This window comes from Crassostrea angulata, chromosome 1 (genome assembly GCF_025612915.1).
Source record: "Crassostrea angulata isolate pt1a10 chromosome 1, ASM2561291v2, whole genome shotgun sequence".
In the NCBI taxonomy this organism is placed as follows: domain Eukaryota; kingdom Metazoa; phylum Mollusca; class Bivalvia; order Ostreida; family Ostreidae; genus Magallana; species Magallana angulata.
Window position 1 is genome coordinate 43,497,742 of NC_069111.1, and position 22,486 is coordinate 43,520,227.

General features: G+C 33.5%; 2 protein-coding genes across 3 annotated transcripts; both read right to left on the reverse strand.

The window, feature by feature from the left end:
- Positions 1–312: 312 nt before the first annotated feature.
- Positions 313–12,091, reverse strand: LOC128165929 (uncharacterized). The gene is made up of 10 exons (XM_052830868.1): positions 11,979–12,091; positions 9,614–9,814; positions 9,191–9,318; positions 7,966–8,137; positions 4,667–4,771; positions 4,364–4,546; positions 4,137–4,246; positions 3,313–3,379; positions 2,786–2,876; positions 313–2,175 (listed from the first exon to the last, which is right to left on the reverse strand). The coding sequence occupies exons 1-10, from the start codon at positions 12,031–12,033 to the stop codon at positions 1,791–1,793; spliced, it is 1,497 nt and encodes a 498-aa protein (XP_052686828.1). The 5' UTR covers positions 12,034–12,091; the 3' UTR covers positions 313–1,790.
- A 101-nt stretch (positions 12,092–12,192) lies between these two features.
- On the reverse strand, positions 12,193–21,467 carry LOC128171021 (dehydrogenase/reductase SDR family member on chromosome X-like). 2 transcript variants are annotated; one of them, XM_052836814.1, is made up of 8 exons: positions 21,339–21,467; positions 20,848–20,955; positions 18,905–18,973; positions 18,537–18,638; positions 17,418–17,625; positions 16,740–16,959; positions 15,227–15,405; positions 12,193–12,309 (listed from the first exon to the last, which is right to left on the reverse strand). In XM_052836814.1, the coding sequence occupies exons 1-8, from the start codon at positions 21,448–21,450 to the stop codon at positions 12,216–12,218; spliced, it is 1,092 nt and encodes a 363-aa protein (XP_052692774.1). In that variant the 5' UTR covers positions 21,451–21,467; the 3' UTR covers positions 12,193–12,215. The 2 variants fall into 2 exon arrangements, with proteins under 2 accessions (XP_052692774.1, XP_052692828.1); XM_052836868.1 differs by lacking the exon at positions 12,193–12,309 and having other exon boundaries at positions 14,884–15,405; positions 21,339–21,454.
- Positions 21,468–22,486: the final 1,019 nt, after the last annotated feature.

Below are 22,486 nucleotides of genomic sequence, written 5' to 3' on the forward strand. Positions count from 1 at the left end.
CCTAAAAAAAACAGCAATAATTGTATAAATATACAATTACTGCTGTTTTTGAGGTCAATACGATGATTTCGCTGAACACCAGCAATGATTGCAATTTTTTTTTATTTTTTGGAAATATAACCCCCAAAGAGAAATGATAATTTTCCTGAAACTTTTGCTAAGATTTGACATGGAAATTGATAATTTGAAGAAATCAAACAAATATTTATAGTTTGAACTATTATTTAGTTATGATTTTAATACAGTATTAATTTGAACACATGACTATAGTATGTCTATATAGTGACTATAAAAGTAAAATCCAAGTCAAAGTTTGAAAATTCTTGCTTTACTGGTGGCTTCAAAGGCCAGTACATAATGAACACAACAACCGATGTTACAAAATTTTTGAGCAATCAAATCATAACGCAAATAAAATAAAAATATAGTAATGTCATCTTTCCAAAACTTTGCATACAAATAGACATACACTTAATGTCTCATTTAAATGTAAATTTAAAAAAAAACCTATTTTATTCAATAAGTTTATTTGGCATTGTAAAATATAAATATACTTTTAGAATTAATACGTGATGCAGAATTTTAAGACTAGAGGTGACCGAAAATGGCTACCCAAAACTAAGGAGCGAACCTCTTTAAACATCACAAAATTTAATGGAAAAACACAGTAGAATGTAAACATAATACATTGTAATACTTTCATGTTAAATACTGAAATCTGATTGGTTAAGACGCAGTTCATAATCCGTTCTATTACCCTCAGCGTTAGCAACACACTTAGCAACGGGTAACATTAAAAATTGTTACATGCGCGAAAATTATGCCCATGCGGTTCGCTGTAGAATTCACGTTATTCCTATATAAAAGCAGTAAAATTTTCTTAAAAATTAAGACATTCAGTATAACAAAATAAATAGTGCCTGTTTGGGAGGATAACAGTTGAAATTGACACCCCTCGAAAACCATTGTCAACCTCCGCTTCGCGTCGGTTAACAATGGTTTTCTCGGGGTGTCAATTTCAACTGTTACCCTCCCACACAGGCACTATTTATATAATATCATGTCGTATCAATAATATTGCTATCGTGAAAATTTATACCTATAGGGTTGTTTAATTATTCAGATAACATTTGTGAAATAAGTTTACTTAAAAATAATTTTTTAACATTGCAATATATAAGAAAATCAAGAAAAAAAATTCACATTAATATAATAACAGAGATGGAGATGTACAGTATATGTCATGTAGCGTGCTATTAATGATCGTATAAATTCAAAATAGTCGCCATAGTAACATGACGTTTAAAAGAAACATTTGTCCAAATAATCTGAAACTTGTGTCAAATAATGAAGAAATCCCAGGGGATTGGGTAGAATCTCAATAATAGGTCGAATTTTTACATATAAAAAAAAACAAAACAACCGGACAAAATTCATATAAAACAGCTAGTCTCTTGACATTTTGCCTATTAGTCTGAGATTTGTATGCAAACATCAGCAGAGATCATGGTCCCTGGAAATTAGATGGGGTTTAAAATACGAGATTTAAATTTCACTTAAAACTATATAGAGAAATTATAAATCGAAACACTAATCTCAAATACCATTTGATCTGTATAGTCTTAAACTTGTGTGCAATCATCATCAGATAGTGTAGTTCAAACTTATTTAAATCATGACCCCCGGAGATTCTATGGAATACGAGGTTAAAATTATACTTAGTACATTAAAAAAAATACGGTGTCTGTGGATTAAAATGTCTTGTCACCTTATGGACTCGCGTATGGGTCTCAGCTCTTGCTTTGGTTGTATACATTTTCACTCTCTATAACCAGCGAGACCCCATACATGTCGCTGTCATTGGTGTGGTCGTATACGTCCTCAGTATCAGACACCCTTTTAGAAACCTGATCCGCTCGCGCGTATTCATTCTGATTTACTGGGTTTTCGGACATGTTGTAAAAGTTATCTTCTTGCACTTTCGTTTTTGACCGCTTTTTCCCAAGAATATCATACTCGTTTTGGCTCTCATAATACATGTCTTCCTCTGTTCCCTTGCCATTTACGACTGAATATTTATCAACTGAAGACTGAACGTTTTCGTCAAGTACTTTAGACAGTGAGTTGGTGACTTCAGATGTTGCCCGGTCCTCTTTATGTCGATTTCGTTTCCATCTGTCAAAAATAAGATTTCACTCGTCACAGATTTTCAAAGTCAGGATGATGTGAAATGCGACCTTAAGTAAAATGACAAAATTTCGGATTTTTAAAAAAATTGTGCCTGTACCTAATTTTTTATGTATTAATGTAAAAAATGTAATTTTTCATCCAAAATTGCACATTTTTTTAACTATTAGACTGAAATACTTCTTATCCATTATGATATCTATCTTAATCAAATGATTTTCTGCTAATTTGAGAAAATATTTCAAGGTGTAGTGAGCCACCTTAATTTCTGCTTATAGCTAGGACCCGCTTATTTTCTTCAATTGTATTCATTGCAAGGACAGGGTCACAAAAAAGAACAAAAATAACTGCTTGACGGTCTACAAAATTATCGGTAGTGTGTCAATTATTCAAAAATAAAGCAATCAAAGTTATTCACACTAATCAACGTGTGTCACTTTTTATCACTATTCTTTCTTTTGTAAAATTATCAAAATCATTGTTAATTTTTCTGTAATTTAACGTATAAAAAAAACGCCGTTTAAAACATTCGTTTAGAGATATCACCCTTTTAAAGAAATGTAATAAACTGCTACCTATGTATTAGATTTACATGTACCTTGTGTAAAGAAGCAGCACGATGAAGACGGTTGCGCTGGCCAGCACCCCTCCCACAACGCCCCCGACTATCACAGCGGTATGATTCTGATCTGTAACCCAAAAGAAAAGACATTTATACCAAAAACAATAAACAGCACAACTAGATTTCAACGAATCAAAAAATAAAACAAAACCAGAAATGAAATAATAGAACAGCCCTGAAATAGTCTTTTTTTAAGGACATTTCCAGAGTTAGTTACAGCAATAATTACTAGGAAATAGTTGATTTTGAGAATAATAAACACATTAAAATCTCAACAAGTCTCCTAACACAGAGGTAGATTTTCCATCACAAGTTTTAATGAACTCTTTATACAATTTTAAAAAAAATCACTTTCTATCACAGTTATTGAAGGATCAGACCCTACCATTGAATACCGCCCGTTACGTGCATAAAAGAATACGTGAAAAATTCTGATTACATGTAGCAAATACTATGTTAAAAGGGTATTAAACCCCCAAAAACCTATATTCTTACTGTCTTACCGTTTGGGTCCTCGTTTGTGCTGTCTGACGGGATGGTTTTACCATTCCTTCCCATTCCATTGGGCAACTGAAATAGTTACTTTCATTTAACCTTAGATATTGGAATCAAAATAAACGCAATACACATTAAAACTGAATTATGGATAGATTACCATGTAATTTAAACTACATATACACAATATCAATGTACAGTCAAACATAACACATATTCAGAGCTGAAAAAACAGTGAGGTTTTTCTTCTAATATTTGGTTAATGGAAAATGGAAATTGTGTAAAATTATTTTTTTTCGACAACTATCGGATGCTAATATGCATGTCTAATTGAAAACATATTCTTAAATTTTTTCGACTCCCAGACTTAAAAAATGTTTCAATATGATTGAAATGGCGTTGCTTGAGTTGGTGCCGGTAGTTGAGAACGATGCCACCACATACTTCCAGAAGATTCTCGATTTTTTTTGTAGAATGAACCCTTTGAAACCATCTTCGCTAGCCAAGTATAAGGGTTTCCAGTCCACTCCGCTCCACATTTATGGGGAACGGAGTGGACCGAAAACCCTTGACTAGCGAAGATGTTTGAAACCAGTATAAACATTATAGCTGACTGATTTTCATGGTAAATTTTCATTCAGCCGTCCTGTAAGATACCTTAAGTAAAATTTTTAAGACATATTGCATATTCATGCAATCTAATACATGTATTTCTCAAATATATCTTTAAGCTTTTTTTAAAATAAATTTTGCTGTTCTAAAATTGCCAAGGTTGCGTAGTTTGTTTTGTGTAGCTTTTCTGGGAAGGCTGTAGAAGTTATGTACGACTCACCACACAAACGGTATATCTAGCAGTCGAGCAGTTCAAATCTGTTTGTATAATACCCGAACTGGTGTTAAAATACTCGCATTTCTCTAGTGCATCAGGCCTAATGGAATACCCTATGAAAGAAACAAATCAATTTTTTTTTCCAGGACGATTTTGAGTAAACGTCCCAAGAAACAAATGTAGTCATGCTCTATAGAATTACATTTTTCGGGGGTGGGGTGTATTTTTACCTTGGTCCAGTGTTTGAAATGACTGCCTCCTGATCCCAAGCCAAAAAACAAAAACATTTGGAAATCGTTTACGAATTTCCCCACATTTACTCATAACATCATTTAAATTTGCTCTTCCATCCAAATAGCCATTTCCTTTGTCGCACTGATCATAAGAAACGATCCAGTTAGAGGCACCCATGCCTGTAGTAATAACACACAATATGAAATCATAAATTACACAAACTAATAATTCATAAATTACACAAACTAATAAACCTGGTATAGTACACGATTGTAATTAATTTATCAATTTTTACTTACTAACGTTTTGAGAACAGAAAGGCTCTAATGTCTTTGAACAACTTTCGTTCATATACCCTTCGTTGAAACTACATTCTATTTTGATGCAACGATATTTGGACCCTTCTGTATTAAAAAAAAGAAAGGAAAGAGAGTAATGATCATTCAAAAGAAGATGTGATTCAGTTGTCATAAACAATTAAGTACAAAGAGATCATACGATATAAGATATCTGTCAAAATATATAAAGATTGGTCTTCTCCCAATACCCCTATACTCCAACCAATAATATAGGCTATATCAGTCAGCAGTTATGCTTTAGTGGTGCTTTTAAAAAACAAAAGAAATACAAGTTATTTTCAAAATCAAAGGAAATAACACATGATACTCTATTTTGAAATGATGACTGTGCTTTTTAAGTTATAAATATCGTCTAATTGACGAAGTTGGAAATATATGTTCCTTGTAACTACTAGTACTACACAAGTTGTTTACTATTAAATGGTATATATATATATATCATTTGTATAAATTACCATGTTTTTGGGGATGATATTTTTAGTGATAAGTTTCCAAAAACTAAATGGTGTCTGCGGTGTTGCCTTACTGTCAATGAAGAATCAGCTTCCATTCTACCAACTATTACTTCCATCAAGAATTTTATTAACAAATATTACTTAGTTTTAGTACCGTCTTATCTCCACCATCATTAAAAGAGTACCAAATATCATCTCGAAGCTCTGCTCTCGGAATTGTTTGTGACAAACACTTATGTAGCATAATGTATAACATACGATTGTTAAATCTTTAAATCTTATTATCTAACTTGTTATACCACGGGAAGTTCGTAAAAGTTGTGATCTCCGAAATATGCGTAAGATGATTTCCCCAATATAACGTAAGATCGTCAATAAATATTCTCATTGAATCCGGGAAACTGATGAGGGTACGTGTATAGAAGCCATTTAACGATGGAAAACAATGTTTCTGTCGCGGACATTGAACATCTGGAAAGATTATGGCATCAGGAATTTACCAGACATCTTTTCCCGAGTCTGGTGCATTTATTTTTGTGCCTGGTTGCTGGAGTGAGCGGAAACATTTTTGTGTTTGTTGTTTATCAGGTTAAACTTAAAACGACCGAAAACAGGTTATTCATACCCTATCTAGCAGCCGTAGACTTTTCAGCGTGTGTGGTAACAACAGTTTTCTTCATTTTGGACGTTACGCATTACGTTAACTTTCCATCGCAAGTACTGTGCAAAGTGTTTTACTTTTTCACTTATTTTGTCGTTGCGGCGTCATTGCTGTTACAGTTGGCCATTGCTCTAAGCAGATACATTAAGATATGCCATTCGAAGAGGAACTTTAATTTTCAACGATTTGAAAAGATGGCGATTATTGGCATTTTTCTCGGGTCCGCAATATTTGCAACACCCTCAGTGTTTTTTGCTGATGTTAAAGAATTTGACGTCACGTTTAATCAATATAACGTCACAGGGCGTACATGCAAATCACTGGCCGGAAACCATCCAATTCAAGAAATTGTGCGCATGATCGTGATTTCAACTATCGTAACAGGCATAATTATTTCTTGTTGTGTCATGTATGCCAAAGTTGGAATTGTCATTTATAAAACGTTTCCAGGAAAACAGCAGCGGGTTGAAAATAACAAAAGACAGTGCATTGATCTTGATTTTGGTTCCATTGAGTCTCATAATTTCCATTTGAATGGAAAATCACGAAAAATTTCAGCAAGCAATCTCAGTATTCATACTAGTGATACGGTGGTGACAAATGCTGAGCGGAAGTTACGTCACCATCATAAGAGACGGATGAACTTTAGTGTTATGTTCATCTTGATATTTATTGTTTACATCGTGGCGTGGATTCCTTACATCACTATTATGATTTTCTCGGTCTTCCATGACGATCTTTGGACTGGGAAATCATTTCATGGAGTTGACATAAATATTTACATGATAGCAAGAAATGCCTTCATTACGGCATATTGTGCAAATCCAATTATCTACACTTTCTTTGATTCAAAATTCAGGTTAGTCGTGCAAAAATCAATGTGCAAGTCCCGCTGTTTTTAAAAAATACGAGGCAAGGAAAAACCCTGTTTATGAAGTTGTAATTTTAACATACTGGTGCATCGCCGCGTATGGGTCCATTGACTTTTGTATAGGCTAGCGATCTTCATGACCGGACTATACAGGATCTGATTTTACATGTAATCATAATCATTAAGATTGGTGATGAAAGTGAACTCGTGGGAAGCTAGGTTATGTACATTATATCAAGTTACATGTATCTATAAGTAATTCAATATACAATGTATAATAAACTCTGTTATTAATTCATTTATATAGAGATCTTCAGCTAAGATGTGTGTCTGTCTGTATTCTTAGTACTTTTCATCGTGTATGAGAAAGGGAAGGGGGTGTCGATTCAAGCCTCTTTACAGAATAGTTTGAAAGTAGGTGAGTCCAAATCATGTAAGATATACGTATATGGTGTGTAATAAAGAAAAGAAAAAAAAACAATTTTCCAAAATATAACTAAAAAGATCTAAATTTTGAATAAAAAATATAGAAAACATCAATCTCATCAAATGAAGTAATTTTAACAATGAAATGCTTTCTTTGGTGATTCATCGCTGCCTTCATACCACGCATGAATAATCAAATAAAGCATTTTTTTTGTTTATATTTACATCTCTCTTTTAACAAATTAATAAATTGATGGTTAAAAGTAAGTTAAATTAACTAAATTACTGTTAATGTACTTCAGTGAGTTAGTTATAAAAAAAAAACCCAGCCAAATCGTCTATTATGGGAGTTTGAGTCTGACATCATCATGATTATTTCGTGCACTCCGTGATTTTTCTCATGTCGCTGTAGATTTCGACCAATCGATAATATAAACGGGGCGTGTAGATTTCAGCCTGGCTGTTTCTATAGAGCTATGAATTAAGGATTACCGCGTACGTTTACTGAGGGGCGAAAAAATTCCACTCATGGGAACAAAAAACTACTTATTGTGCATTATAACCCTACTATTGTGGCGCTAATTTTCACTTTCAAATATCAAAGACCTACATTTTTTGCTTATGACCTCTGAATGATTATCGCAAAATTTGTCCAAATTGTCCACCCTTTCCTTTATTTTGTAATTGTTAGAAATAATAAAACAATTTGTTGGATAAAAAATGCTAATATACGAATAGCTTCACTAATTTCATACTTTAAGTTTAATTTAGTCCGAATTTCCCCTATCTTCAAAAAATTCTCGGTAGATTAAATACATTGAAATACCTGGGACCATAGAAGATTTATAGACGCTCAGTGCGTCGACGTCCCCGCCATCTTTGCTACCACATGCACGCGGAGGTTCCTTTGTGTTGCACTTGTAGTCACATTTGGCGACAGAAGTCAAGTTCAGAGATGTAATGTCTTTTAGAACTTGTAGACAATAGCACTCCTCCTGCTAAAAAAAAGATATCAACCAATTCTACTATCAGGTTATTATCATTTTTTTCCTTAATATGCCATGTCTATTGCGCTTTTTTAAAAAAATAATACATTGAATACTGAGTATACAATACAAATATACAATCTATATTTGGTGTGTTGTTTACCAAAGTATAGACCTTTAACGTAGAAAATAATGGTTGTAATGGTTGCCTTATCTATTTTATTCTAGAAAATGTAAGATGGCTAGCTTATATTTAATCATTTGTCAAAATTGCCTAAATGGATTAAAATGAAAAAAAGTAGCTGAATATAGGGGTTGAACGAAACATGTTAAAGATATTCACGAATTTCAATACGCATAAAAAATGATTTATTTGGATATTAACTGTAATTGCATGCATATCACTGGTTATATACCAGACTTCTAACTTAGGTACACATTCTTTTTTTTACAGTTTGGAATGTCAACATTTTCAAATAAACCACACTTTAACCACGCAACAATACTAGCATTTAAGTTTGAAGCATGTTTCCAGGTACAATATTGACATTTACCAAGTATTATTCCCTCTATTTCTTACGAAAACTTATGTACACGTCCTGTTCATCGATTGGCTGAAACTGAGAAGAAATTGACAGGGCTGAAATTGACACGCCCTGTTTATCGATTGGTCTAAACCTACATGTACAGCGACCTACGAAATATCACGGACTGCACGAAATAATCATGATGATGCCAGACTCAACGTCTCACAGGAGACGATTTGACTGTTTCTTTTAGCTAACGTACTTATGTACGTTAACAGTAATTTAGTGAATTTTACTTACTTTTCATAATCAATTTATTAATTTCTTAAAAGAAAAATGTTAATATAAGCAATAAAATACTTTCTTTGATGATTCATGCGGGTTATGAAGGTAGCGATCATTGCAGAAAAAATTACATCTACCGCTAACGCGGGTTAGGTATTTTTTCTGCAATGTCGCTACCTTCATATCCCTAATGAATCACCAAAGAAAGTATTTTATTGTTTAAATAATCAAAACAGTCATGATACAAAGTTACCTTAATGGCAAAATAGCTGGAGTTGTATTCATTCCAACAAACTTCCTGGCATCGTGCTGGTGTCAAGGCCGATGTGAATAGAATGGAGCTGGAGAGCATTGCTTGGATGGAGCTTCTGTCATAGCAACCTGGATTACGTTCAATACAATCGCATTAATTAACTACGAAAAGAATAGAACTGGGGTTTCGTCAATATTCGTTGAATACCAATTTTCGAGGATTTCGTTTTTAAGTTGATCCATGAAATTAAATGTTCATTGAAATTCAATTTCTATTAACATTTTGTATTAATGGGGTCATTGGCCACGAATTTACATATCCTTGAAACTGTGATTTTCACTTCATCCACGAAAATTGATACCCTTGAATATTAATGAAACCACAGTAACCACTGAAATTATACTAAATATCAGTCTTTCCAACCTTCGATGTGAATCAATTCGGAAACCCTCTGGACGTCTCCGATCCAGAAGTTGCGCCCTGGCTCGAAGTTTTTGAGTGTCTCTTCCAAATAGAACGAGAAATCATTCGTGTTAAGGAGTCTTCCGCCTTTCTCTGCACACAGTCTCTGTCCCTCTATCCACGACCCAACTTCTAAGGGTACAAATAGTCGGTTGGCGTTTGCTTAAGTGGAAAAATTATAATTAAAAAAGGCTGAGATTTATATTGCGGAACAATTAATATTTAAAAGGGTCTAAATTTTAACAGATTTTGTGGATACTTGTTCCCATAACTCAAAACATTCCATCTTAAACGAATTGTTGGAATGTCTCTCTTTTTCATAAACGTAAATCCCCCCAAAAATTAAGTCCCATATAAAAATGTAATATCTAAATTCCTAAGAACTGCCACCTAAATTCCATAGAATTTTTCTCCCAAGTTAGTTTTGATTTTGTAAACTTTGAATTTACAATAAATAATAATTTACAGATGTGTTTCTACTAAATATGTTTTAGGACGCCCGATCCTTTTGTCTCCATATGGCCTCTCGATCACGACTTGTTAAACGTATACTGCATGTACAGTGAGCGGACGTAGAAAGCCTTCTGAATGGAAGGTTTACCCTAGGTCATTACCAAATCAACGGCAAGAACCTATCAATTAGGATAATCATCACGACTGTTTTGATCGTGACATGCATCGACTGTAGTTTCCAGTGAATATATCAAGATTTAGAACTACATCATGAGATGCATTTTGTTCTGTAAATTATGCAAATATCTGCAGCTGAAATTTATTTGTTAAAGTTATCCATGCAATTGTGATTGTATCATCTAATTGCATGTGCAATGTCATCTAGCGAGGAACTTACAAGGGAGCTGCTTTGATCAGACTTAGGTCAAACTGACGTACATTGAAGCTACCACTTGACCAGACTTACGGTCGTGTATCGGCACGTTTTGACCATTACGATAGGTAGAAGTGCAGTGACCTTCAACCGTTTTTAAGTATCTTGTGTGGTCGTACATGTACAGTATCTTTTGTAAAAAAAAAAAAAAAAAAAAAAGGGTACTGTGTGAGTACGAATTGCAGTTGGCTTGGAACAAAAGAATGAATGAATAAAATGATTTCTAAAATCCAAGTTATTTTCAAAAGCCTACAGAAATAAAGAGAAATTTATTGAAATGTCTTCATATTTTCAAATATATATTCTAGTAATTCTAACAATAAGAAGAAATACAAAAACTTTAAACGTTAACCTACTTTAATTAAACTATACTTACATTACTAGTAATAAAACAATTGATTTGAGTATAGATAAAGTGACTCATAAGGAACCTAAACTTCCTTATATATATATTTACAAATGTTCGTCATGTCACGGTGAAGTTCAAGTTAAAAAAGCTGCATGGTCAACAAATAAAACATCAGATCTGCCAAAAATTTTAAGATACGATTTTTTTTAAGTTATAAACTATTGTTTAGTAGAAAATAATCCATACTGTATATTTTACCATTTAAATTCGTGGTGTTTTTCTATATTTTTATCAAGAGCTCTTCTCCTAAAGGAGATCAATAGAGTCTAAAAATGGCCACGACCATTGAGCATTCTTAACAACAACAGTAGTAACATGCATTTTTAGTGTAATTTTCAAAACCGAGATAAATGTATCGTTTGTTTATAATGTTTTAACATTTTACGTCCGATAAAAAACACAGAACGCAAAGTATAATAAAGAACGTTTATATAGTATATTTTAAAAATACCACGTTCTTTTGTCGGCAGGAATTAGCATTCGTTTGGTGCTTTCTGATATAACAAATCATCGATTGGATGATAAATGTCTATATCAGCTCATAATGCGACGCCATTCACTTCTCGTCATTTTTTTTTTTTTTTGGTTAGTATAAGCTGTAAAGTTTTTTTTTTTTTTAAATAGTACATTTTGTCCAGAATTTTTTGCGGTATGACCTAATTTTTTTTACCAATTGCCAAACAAACACGAGAAAGTGTGATTTGAAAGAAGAAAATAGAGTCCCTACTGGCGTTACAAAAACCATAAACCATGAAAACACAAAATATCAATTTTTTGAAATTGTTTCATTTTCAATTTTTTTTTATCTTAAAAAAAAATGCAAGAACTTACAATCCTTAACGCGTCACCCCCCCCCCCCCCCCCCCAAAAAAAATACAAAAATTGAACGGTTCACATTCACATTTATACCGTCGTTATCGCAACAGTATAATACAAGTAAAAACATTGCCTCCGGCTAACCTGTAGACGGTACACTAAATGGACATTGACTGACGAACCAAAGGAAGAAGTAAATAAAAATAAATTCTCACCTCCAAGTATAAAACAGAAAGAAAACGCAATCACAAAGTTCAGTTTAGCTGCCATCAATGTTTCAAGTGGTTTTCTTCTTCATCATGTTCTGTAGCCCAATACTCTGTCATCGTCTGCGTCAGAGTGGGACATTTCCTGATGGGAAACAAAACAATCCCTTTAACCCCCTCAAACTCTACACTTACATAGACAGATACAAATTTAGAAAAGCACTTACCGGTACAGTTTTTCATTTTTCAGGATGTCACAAGACAATGAGTAAACAGTGAGACATGGTTTCGACCGTTTGGTTGTACAGGTAGGAATAAGTAAGGACACCTGTGGGTGCGTCTGCCGTCCGTTGATTGTTTATGAAAATACATTTATTAATAATATACAACTGACTTTATAGAATTGACCGTTCTTCGGTGTAACAAGTGGATCGGCAATATATTAACGATAAAATGGCGTACTTTTACTCAGTTTATATGGATATGAATGATAGATCCAGAGAGATTTGAAGATACAAACAGTAAAATGTTTCCTTTTGTGGATCATGGGATATGAAGATTTATTGATTAATGCAGAAGAAAAACACACATCTGATGTAGCGTAATTGTTGTTCATATCCACATGAACCAACGATGCAAAGATAACATTTTTATTTTTTATTAAGTTAAGAAATAGTGGACTTTTTTCATTGGAAATAAATGTATTACCGGTACTCGATAAATTTTGTAAAGATTGATCCCAATGAAAAAAAAAAACAATACGACTGCACAATTCATTATATTGTAAAATAGGAATTATGTACTGAAATGACAGAAACATTTGTGTTGGATTGACTTTTGCTCTTGACAATGAATAAAACATTATATAAAAAGATTATTGAATATTTTTGGGGGGGGGGGGGGGGGGTGGGGGGGGGGAGCGTCATATACAAGCTCTAATACGTAGTAGCCTGCCAATTTTATTATCATCATATGTCTCAACGTATCAAAGATTTTTAAAAGATGAAAAATGAATGATTAAAAGCGAAAAATAATTCAACGTGTCCTACTTTTGATTAAAAATTATGATACCGTAGTAAGACACACCAACTATAACAAAGTTATAAAGATCATTAGCCCAATACTATCAATGTTTCAGATTTGACTATAAATAATTATAAAATACCAATGATAGGTCACTGTGAACTTAATTTGAGGATATGAAGATGAGGATGCTTGCACAGAACTATGATCGCAATTTGCAGCATTGAAGCTACATGTATAGTCTATGAACAGTTTAGAATCGTAACCGTGTCAATCTTCATTACACATAGAAGCTGTGATTATCTCAGCTTTGGAAATACATCGGCCCCTTTTATTTAATGAATTAAAAATCCTCTTCTCCTGGTAACACGCTTTTTTTTATCAAGTCTGGTTAAACTTGGCCCAATGGTTCTAGAGAAGAAGTAAAAAGTGTGAAAAATTCTCAGGCGGACAGACAGACGAAGGACAAAACGTGGCCAGAAAATCTCATTTGAACTGAAGTTAACAAGAGCAAAGCACGTTGGAAAGCAATATGAGGGCCGTTTGTCGCATCCCATATATGAAGACTTGGCTATTTCTTAAGTCTTACGAATAGACTTGTCGTAAATAATAAAAAATGACGTGATTTTTGGGTAAACTATGTATGAACTATCGGAAAGAGTTGACGGCACGATACTGTGAACTACATGTAGTTTCATTTCATGTCGTTGAATAATAAAAATTTTAACAGAATGTTCAATTCAGAGTTTTTTACTTTTTAAAAGTGATTGTAACGTCAGTTCACCTTTGCATATTATGTTTTATAGTGTTGACTGGTACTGTCTGGTGGCCTGAATTATGCGTAATATGAAGTACTGATCTGCATTACACTTTCAAAAATATGCATTACACACTAAATGTAAGATATTTGTAAAATAAACTCAGTTTAATTTTATATGCACAATACTAGTATACATAAAGGACATAATTTGCACCTTATATTGTGAATTGGCTAGGGTATCTCAATTCTCTAGTTTGAATGCACAAATCAATCATTGAATGTTTAATAAGTGTTTGGATGACAAATTTTATTGAATTTAGGGACGAAAAATAGTCTGAATTTCCACATCCATACAAGTGAAATATTCTTGAGATAAATTGATTTTCTTATTTAAAACAAGAGGCCCATGGGCCACATCGCTCACCTGAGGAACAATAGGTATGATAAAATCAGCTTAATGGAGTCACAATACAAACAATCTGGACAATGTTGTATAATACTTGTAGATACTGTATTAATAAAAATCCATTTTTTCTTTGGATATTTTCATTATCATTAGCCCCTTTTCCAACAGGGTGATTTTAATAGTCATATCACATGTTGAGCATTGCAGTTCTCTGTTTTTCGTTCCTGTGAAAATCTCCGAATAAAAAAAGAAAGATAAAATGACGTGTTAATGAATGATTTCAATTGTATTTCTTTTAGCTGTGTATATTTCTATAATGATCGTCAAAATGAGATGGAAACAGTATTTTGAGACAGACTATATTCTAGTATATCAGGGCTTGAACAAATTTAACAAGGACTGTGGCCAATGCTCTTGGGCGTGCAATAAGATTAGAGTCCAAACATATCAAACAATATATGAGATGACAGGCCAGAGATGCTGAAGGGGCATCTACTAATCTAGCCCCATTTATTTAAGGAATAATGGCTTTATGATAGATTTGATCACGCCCCGACCAAAATTATCACCTCATAATATTCAAAGAATGATTCCTTATTACTTATACATGTATTTATAAAATTTCAAGTTTCAATTCTTGTAAATATATACTGCATGTACATCTCTACTTGTGTACACTTTGTTCACCTTTGTGCACTGAAACAATAAATACAGTTTTCAATATGTCTGGTCCAAGGGTCTCAAAAAAAATATTGTGAATGTGTTTTTGTAATGTATTTTTAAGTTCTAATATAACATGATTCTACTATTTAAAATCATGCTAACTATATTGTAAATAAGCACATTAATGTGTGTCCTTATTGTGTGTGACATGCTCAGTCTGCTAATTTTACATTACATGTAACATACGCCTGAGACTCCAAACACATTAAAGATTAAGCTAGTTAATAAAAACATGTAATTTATTTAAAATAATCAACAATTTAAAATGCACAGATATTTTTCTGATGCACAGATAAACAAAGACAAACACTATTTAAACATTTACAATGAACTCTGTTATACTACCTAATTTTGCTGTTAATAATGTCTGTTGAAATGGTGAACATTTCTTTAATGTCTTTTTCACTATAGGACAGCTGACATGTTTTATGCTTCTGACAATTGTCATAATACCATCCAGACTCCCTCTCCACATCAGGTGACAATGCTAGATACAGAATAGTGTCTGCTCCCTCAGAGGGGGTCTGTCAAAAGATCAAAAGAAAGCCTGATTTAATACAACAAACACAAAAGAGGCCCGTGGACCACACTACTCGTAAAATCAACAGCGCCCCAAGTAAAACTGAAATGCCAATTTTAGCAGTCGATAGGCAGTTCTTTAGCAGTTTTCAAATTATTTGGCAGTTTTTTTTACAAGCAGTTCCAAGCAGTAGGGGTTTTATCGGCAGTTTCGTTACTGCTTAAATAAAGTATAAGCAGTTATTATAAGCAGGTTTAGTTTACACATGTTACAGGGCACTTAAATGATTACAGAATTTATTTCCTACTGAGTTACTTATCTGGGTCACTGGTCACTGCCAGATAAACTGACCACTCAGAATCAAGATAACAGGAAGTTCAGTTGCAAAATTTTAATGTGTCAGTAGCATGAGGGGCAGTTATGCGAGCATGCGATATTCATGAAAGAAAAATGTTGACAGCTTGATTTGACGAGCAAACTAGATAGTAACATCCCACCAAAAGTTAAAACAGCTCTATTAAGTTTTTGAAATTCCATTAGAGAAGGCAGAAAAACTGATTGCATAGACCTCATAAAACCTGTTTGTACTATATTTGTGCAGAATTCTATGAGTTTTGTGTATCAATTAAAATTGAGATTTTTTCAATTATAGTTAACCTTTTGTACACTGCACACATGTACCATTCCGGTTTTAATATTATTCTGGGATTTCATAATGAAAGCAAATTTTTTCTTCTTCAAATATCAGTATTTTATTTTTACATGCTATACTAAATTTTTCTTTAAATGCTCTTTCCCTCCCCCAGATGGAACAATCTATACTCTACCAACATGTCTATTTGATGATAAACAAAGTTGTATTTAGAGTTTAATTAAAGTATATTGCGGACAGATTTGGGTTTAATTTTAACAGGTTTCAGTTAAGTCATATGCTTGACCTACCACACTCTTACCAGACAAATTGAACTGGGCAACCAAGTTTCGATTTAGTATTGTTTGATTACACTTGACTTTGACACTTGATGCCCCCCCCCCCCCCCCTTCCATATCTAAAGGGAGAGAAAAGTTCGAAAATAAAATTTTTTAAAAATGGATAGGGGGTGAATCTAGTATCCTGCATTAGCATTGTAATAGTGTGTATTTTTAAAAAGGCTCAGAACTGCCACACTCCTACTAGCACTAGCTAGTGGGTTAACCCTTTAGCTCAGTCGGTAGAGCGTTAGGTTTTAAACTGAAGGGTGGCGAGTTCGAGCCTGGTGTTGCTTATTCCACCTCTTCTATTACAGCATCAATGGCCACAAAGATAACATATTTTGCTACAGTAAACAATTAACTTACCAGATAAGTAAAATGTGCTAATAAGTTCAGAAACCATTTGATGGAGGGATGGACATGCTTGTAGAGGTCGGTGTTAACTATCCCAGGGTGGACAGCATTCACTGTAACTCTCTGGTTCTCCTGCCTGAACAATTCACTTAGATACCAGGTGGAGAGAGTTATGTACAGCTTTGAGTTAGCGTATGCAGCATGAGGGGAATATTCCCAGCAATGTGAGCACCTATTTTCAAAATATTTCATTGTTCCTCTTTACACAAAATAATACATGTACACATAATGACATATTATATACATGTATATATATCTATCACTTAAGAGAGCTTGGCCATTTTTAGACTGAACGGATCTCCTTTGGAAGACAAGTTCTATGTAAAGACAATGTATAGGAAAATACCCTAATTTAAAAAGTAAAATTTATGGATTTTTTCCTCACTAAATAATATTAATAGTCAAACAAATCATATCTTAAAATTTTAGGTAAAATCTGATGGTTAATTTGTGTGCAATCTCAGCCTCCTTAAATCAACAATGGAGAGTGATTTTGCAAAATTCTGCTTAGTTTGATCTTTAATACCAATTCACTCAAAATCAACAATCTTTTTAAACATGTACATATTACTTAACTGACTGATGAGAAGCACTACCTTCCCCAATCTACCTGCATTAAATGCATCATACCTTTTCCCAATACTCTGAAGACTGAGTGATCCTACATTGTGGACTATAGATGACACATTGATGACACGGGCGTAGCAATCCTCTGTGGCTGAATCCTCCAGAATGCCTATCAGAGCCTGTGTCAGATAAAGGTGGCTTAAGTAGTTCACTTGAAAATGACTCTCCAGCTCATCAACTGTTTCTTTGTAAGGAGCAAACATTATGCCAGCTAGAACAGATCAATACATAATTATGATATCAAGAATATAATGTATAAAATAACTACCGAATATTGTCTATAGGGTTATTCTTGCCTTGTTTTATTTTCATCCTTCTTCAGTTGCAAGTGGCTTTGCCATGTCTTAAATTCGCCCAGAAAAAGTTGTGTTTTAAGAGATAAAATTATAAGAAATTGGAATTCGCTCAGTCTTAAATTTGCCTGCTGACAATGAGGGCAAAAGAGACGGGAATAACACGTGGGCAAATATTTCCCTGCATACAGTATCCTAAATGGCAATCCTGGACAGTTATATCCTTACAGTATACTGAAGAGCAATCCAGTAATATCCATGTGAACTTCAAAATATTGCCCTGTTATTTTGCCTTTACATGTACATGTATTATAGTACACTTATTTTAAACTTTGAAATTGATTGTGATCCCTTCCTGAGCCCATCCCCCCCCTTCCCCACCTATGTGTCACAGCATGAGTCTGAACTATTTCTTTTGTTGGAAACCCAAATTCAGTATCGCATATGCTTTTGGAGACATGAATTGAGGAAAAAATAATTATTATGAAATGAGAAAGTTGAATGAGTAAGCCCACATGAAGAATACACATATTCAATCTGTGAATATACTGTGAACTAACATTTATTCGCGACATTATTTCGCGATTTACTGGACACAAACTGCATCGCGACGACTAATGTTCGCGACCAAGTCTTATCCAGACCCGTATTTTGTTATAACAACCATATGATAAAGACTGGTTCGCGGCAAGAAATATTCGCGATGACAAGGCTCTCGTAAACCTCGCAAAAATTTCTCGCACGCGAATAAAAGTTGGTTTTACAGTATGCTGAACAAGTTTATTAAACTGACACTAGAATAAATATTAATAAAGATCATTTCACTAACCATTATTGACCAGAACATGAACTTTGAGACCTCGTGCTTTTATTTTGGCAACAAAAGTCTGTACAGATTTGAGTGAGGAGAGATCCAGATGTAAAAAGTCAACTGAAAAAGGAAATTTAAATAATTAATCTTAATTAAAAATTAAGCAATTCTTCGATTTTTCTATCTAATACAGTCAAATAACATTAATCATCTGCCAGTAACAACTATATAATATAAAATACTTGCAACATTTCATTGAATAATAATAGATCCAAACTGAATTTACTTAAAATGCAGTCTTCAGACTCACTGGAATGCAAGTAACTTGGTTTTTGCAAGCATCTGAAGGTCAATATTCACTCAGTAAACATAAATTTACCCCTAACCTTTTGCATTTGGGTATTCTTCTCTTATTCTTGTAATAGCATCTTCTCCTTTCTGAATGCTGTGACCAGCTGGAAATTGAAAAAAAAATGTTCAATTATAACACATTTATTTAATAATTTTTAACAAAAACAGGCAAAATGTAAACATAAAAGGTATTGGTAAGATTTTTTATGAATGCTAAATACAAAATGCACTGTCTGAATTCAATACTTTACTTAAATAATGATTAATGAACATTATACTTCATAAATATTTATCATTCTTATATGTAGCTATTTAAACAATAAAATGCTTTCTTTGGGGATTCATTCGGGATATGAAGGTAGAGACATAACAGATAAAATACATAACCCGCATAAGCGTCCGCGTTAGCGGGTTATGTAATTTTTTTCTGCAATGATTGCTACCTTCATAACCCACATGAATCATCAAAGAAAGCATTTTATTATTTATATTAACATGTACATATAAGTACGTTAGCTAAAAGAAACAGCCAAATCGTCTCCTGTGAGACTTTGAGTCTGACATCATCATGATTATTTTGTGCAGTCCGTGATTTTTCTTAGGTTGCTGGTGGCTTTGACCAATCAATAAACAGGGCATGTCCATTTTATTCCTGTCAGTATCTTGTCAGTTTCAGCCGTTGTAGATTTCGACCAATCGATAAACGAGGCGTGTAGATTTCAGTCTGGCTATTTCTATAGAGCTATGAATCAACTATGTTTCCGTAAGAAATAGAGGAAATAATACTTAGTAGATGTAAATACATAATTATAACCATGCATGGATCCAACACCCAGACCCCCCCCCCCCTTTCTAGATCTGTGCATAACCCTTTCTTTAGGTTAAGATCTAGTAAATGAAAGGTGTCTATAGGTTTATGAAGTTCAATATATGAATTCTTTCAATGATGCTTCATAACAACTGTTACAGCTTTGTTTGATAGGGTATAGCAGGGCTTAAATTTTTGGTAAACACAATGAAAAATCATAATTTAAACTATCATTTTCTATGAAACATGGAGGAAATAAGTAACATATATCAGAGATTCATCCATTTTGGTCTTATAAAGTATATCTATAATGCCTATATCATTAATAATCTCCAAAAATGACATTAAACAAGCTCTTGAAGTCTTCTTTAAAATGATGTTAAATTGAATATTTACATGTAGGTATCACGGGACCACTTTTATAGATGTTACGATTTTGTGTCATTTTCTACATACTTCCTTTAAAGCCATTGAATATGGGAAAAAGGATTGATCAAATCATTTGTCACGTCACAATGAATCTAGCACCAAAAAGACACTCTGAAATTATTTATAGTCTGTCCCTGGTTACTGCTTCTTCACTCTTTAACAAATTTTAATGTAAACACACATACCTGTCAAGATATATGGGGGGAAAATCCAAGATTACTTTATAAACAATCTAATCAAAATTTGACGTTCTGATTCAGCAACCGCTTCTCAAATGAGAAGCGAAAGCGGATATTTTAAAATGTAATAAGATTGACTTTATAAACAGAAACTTAATCTATTTTTACCCGGAAAAATTAACATAGTCGAAAACAAATTCCTAACAGAGATTTATAATGGGAAATGTTTATATCTTTTTTTTCATTCGGAATTACTCGGAACACCTGGCACAATTTTTCAACGTTATCATCCGGGTGTTTTTATGTCTGCTGCAATGCAAAATCCCTGTTGACTTTCTATTTTAGGTTGTGTATTGAAACCTGAAGCAGTAGAGGGGGCGTTTCAAAACAGATAATCTGGACTTTTTTCATTCTTACTAGTGGATAAACGTAGTTTGGGCACAAAGGTATTTAAGATCATCAAAATATTATAATAAGCAGAAAGTGGTGGAAGCAGAAACTTTGGACAGAGTATAAATCTTGACCTTAAAAGAGAACATATTTCAAGGCATCATCCACCAACCCATAACTACGTGAACATTTTTGGACACAAGACCCATGGAAACATGAAATCCAATGCCACATGTTCCACCAGTTACCAAGGCAACCTTCCCTGTATGCAACTTCACTTCTGAAATACAATAAAAATGACATTTTTTGCAAGTAACATTTTCAGTCTTAAAATAATACAAAGATTATTCGACTTGTAGCAATATAGATATGCTAATTATGAAGATTTTTATTGTAAAGCTAATAGTTAATTTCCTCTGCATAATTCGAACACATAAAAAAAAGTCCCAATTGGGAAAAAAGAGCTATTAATTGTTAATTTATAACATTACAACTAATTAACCCTAAAGACTTTTCGATATAAACAACTTGGCTTCGGTCAGTACGTCCAACGTTCCACACATGGAAAACGAAAGTAGATTAAAGTGATCAAGGGAGGAATTTCGACACCTGGGTTACTTTAAAAAGTCTAATTCAAGAATAACACTGTACTTGATCATTTACCTGCTGCTTTGTGTTTCTGAATTATCTGACGCAACAACGCGAAAAATCCTAGTGTGTAAATCTTAATAGCAGACCAAATAATGTATATTAATCCAACAATGGGCAGCGCCATGTTGAAGTCGTCTAAAATGAAAACATGACGGTGAGAAAGTAAGAATTCGGTTTATGTGTCGCACTTTTAAAAATTTCTATTATGCAGGCACGTAGCATCAGGGGGGGGGGGGGGGCAGGGGGGGGGGCCTGGCCCCCCCTCTTTTTCTCGCAGCAAGAAATTTTTTAAAATTTACATATAAAAAAAATGAATTATAATGGAGTTGCCCCCCCCCCCCCACTTTTTCGGAAGTAAGGAAAAAATTGATATGAAAATAAGGAAATGAGGAGTAAATTGAAGTTACCTCTTACCTCCCCCCCCCCCCCCCCCCCCCCACGGATTAGGAATTTCATGATTTGGAGGGAAGAAAATTATGGTAGGGAAATTTATTTTTTTTGGACAGTATAGTTTAGTCTTTTTTAAATACTTATAGTTTTTTTCCCATACGCGACGTATTGCAGCGTAGCGCAGTTGGTTAGAGGGTTCACTACCTACCTGAAGATCATGAGTACGAATCCCGCTGAGGACGATAAAATTTTTAATTTTCAAAAATTTTCTGAAACGTATTTTTGGGTTGAATTCTGTTTAAGAAAATTCTAAACCGGTGAAAGTATTTCAATTATAATAAACTTTAATCCGCATTAATGTCGACAAATATTCCTTACCATCATAAGGGGATGGGAGGTTGGCCATGAATTTCTCTCGGGTTGGAATACATAAATCCTATAAGTTAATTTTTCCCTTTATTTATTTGATTTAGTTTTGCATTAAAGCGAATTTATTCACTTATATAGGCCAATAATGAAATATCTATGTATTTATCATTCCAACATGATATTTAGGAAATTTTCTTCCACTCAGAAATGAAAAGTCCCCAAGGTGTTTGGGCCTTGGGACTTAGGAACAATAACTCTTAACTGAGGAACTTTCATTCCAAATAAAATTTAAAATATTTTTTGTGTTTATTTTCAATGATTTTCATTCATTTTTTTATGTCACATTTATTAAAATACATTTCCTTATAACATCAAGCAGCTTTTTCAGATGATTTGTGAAC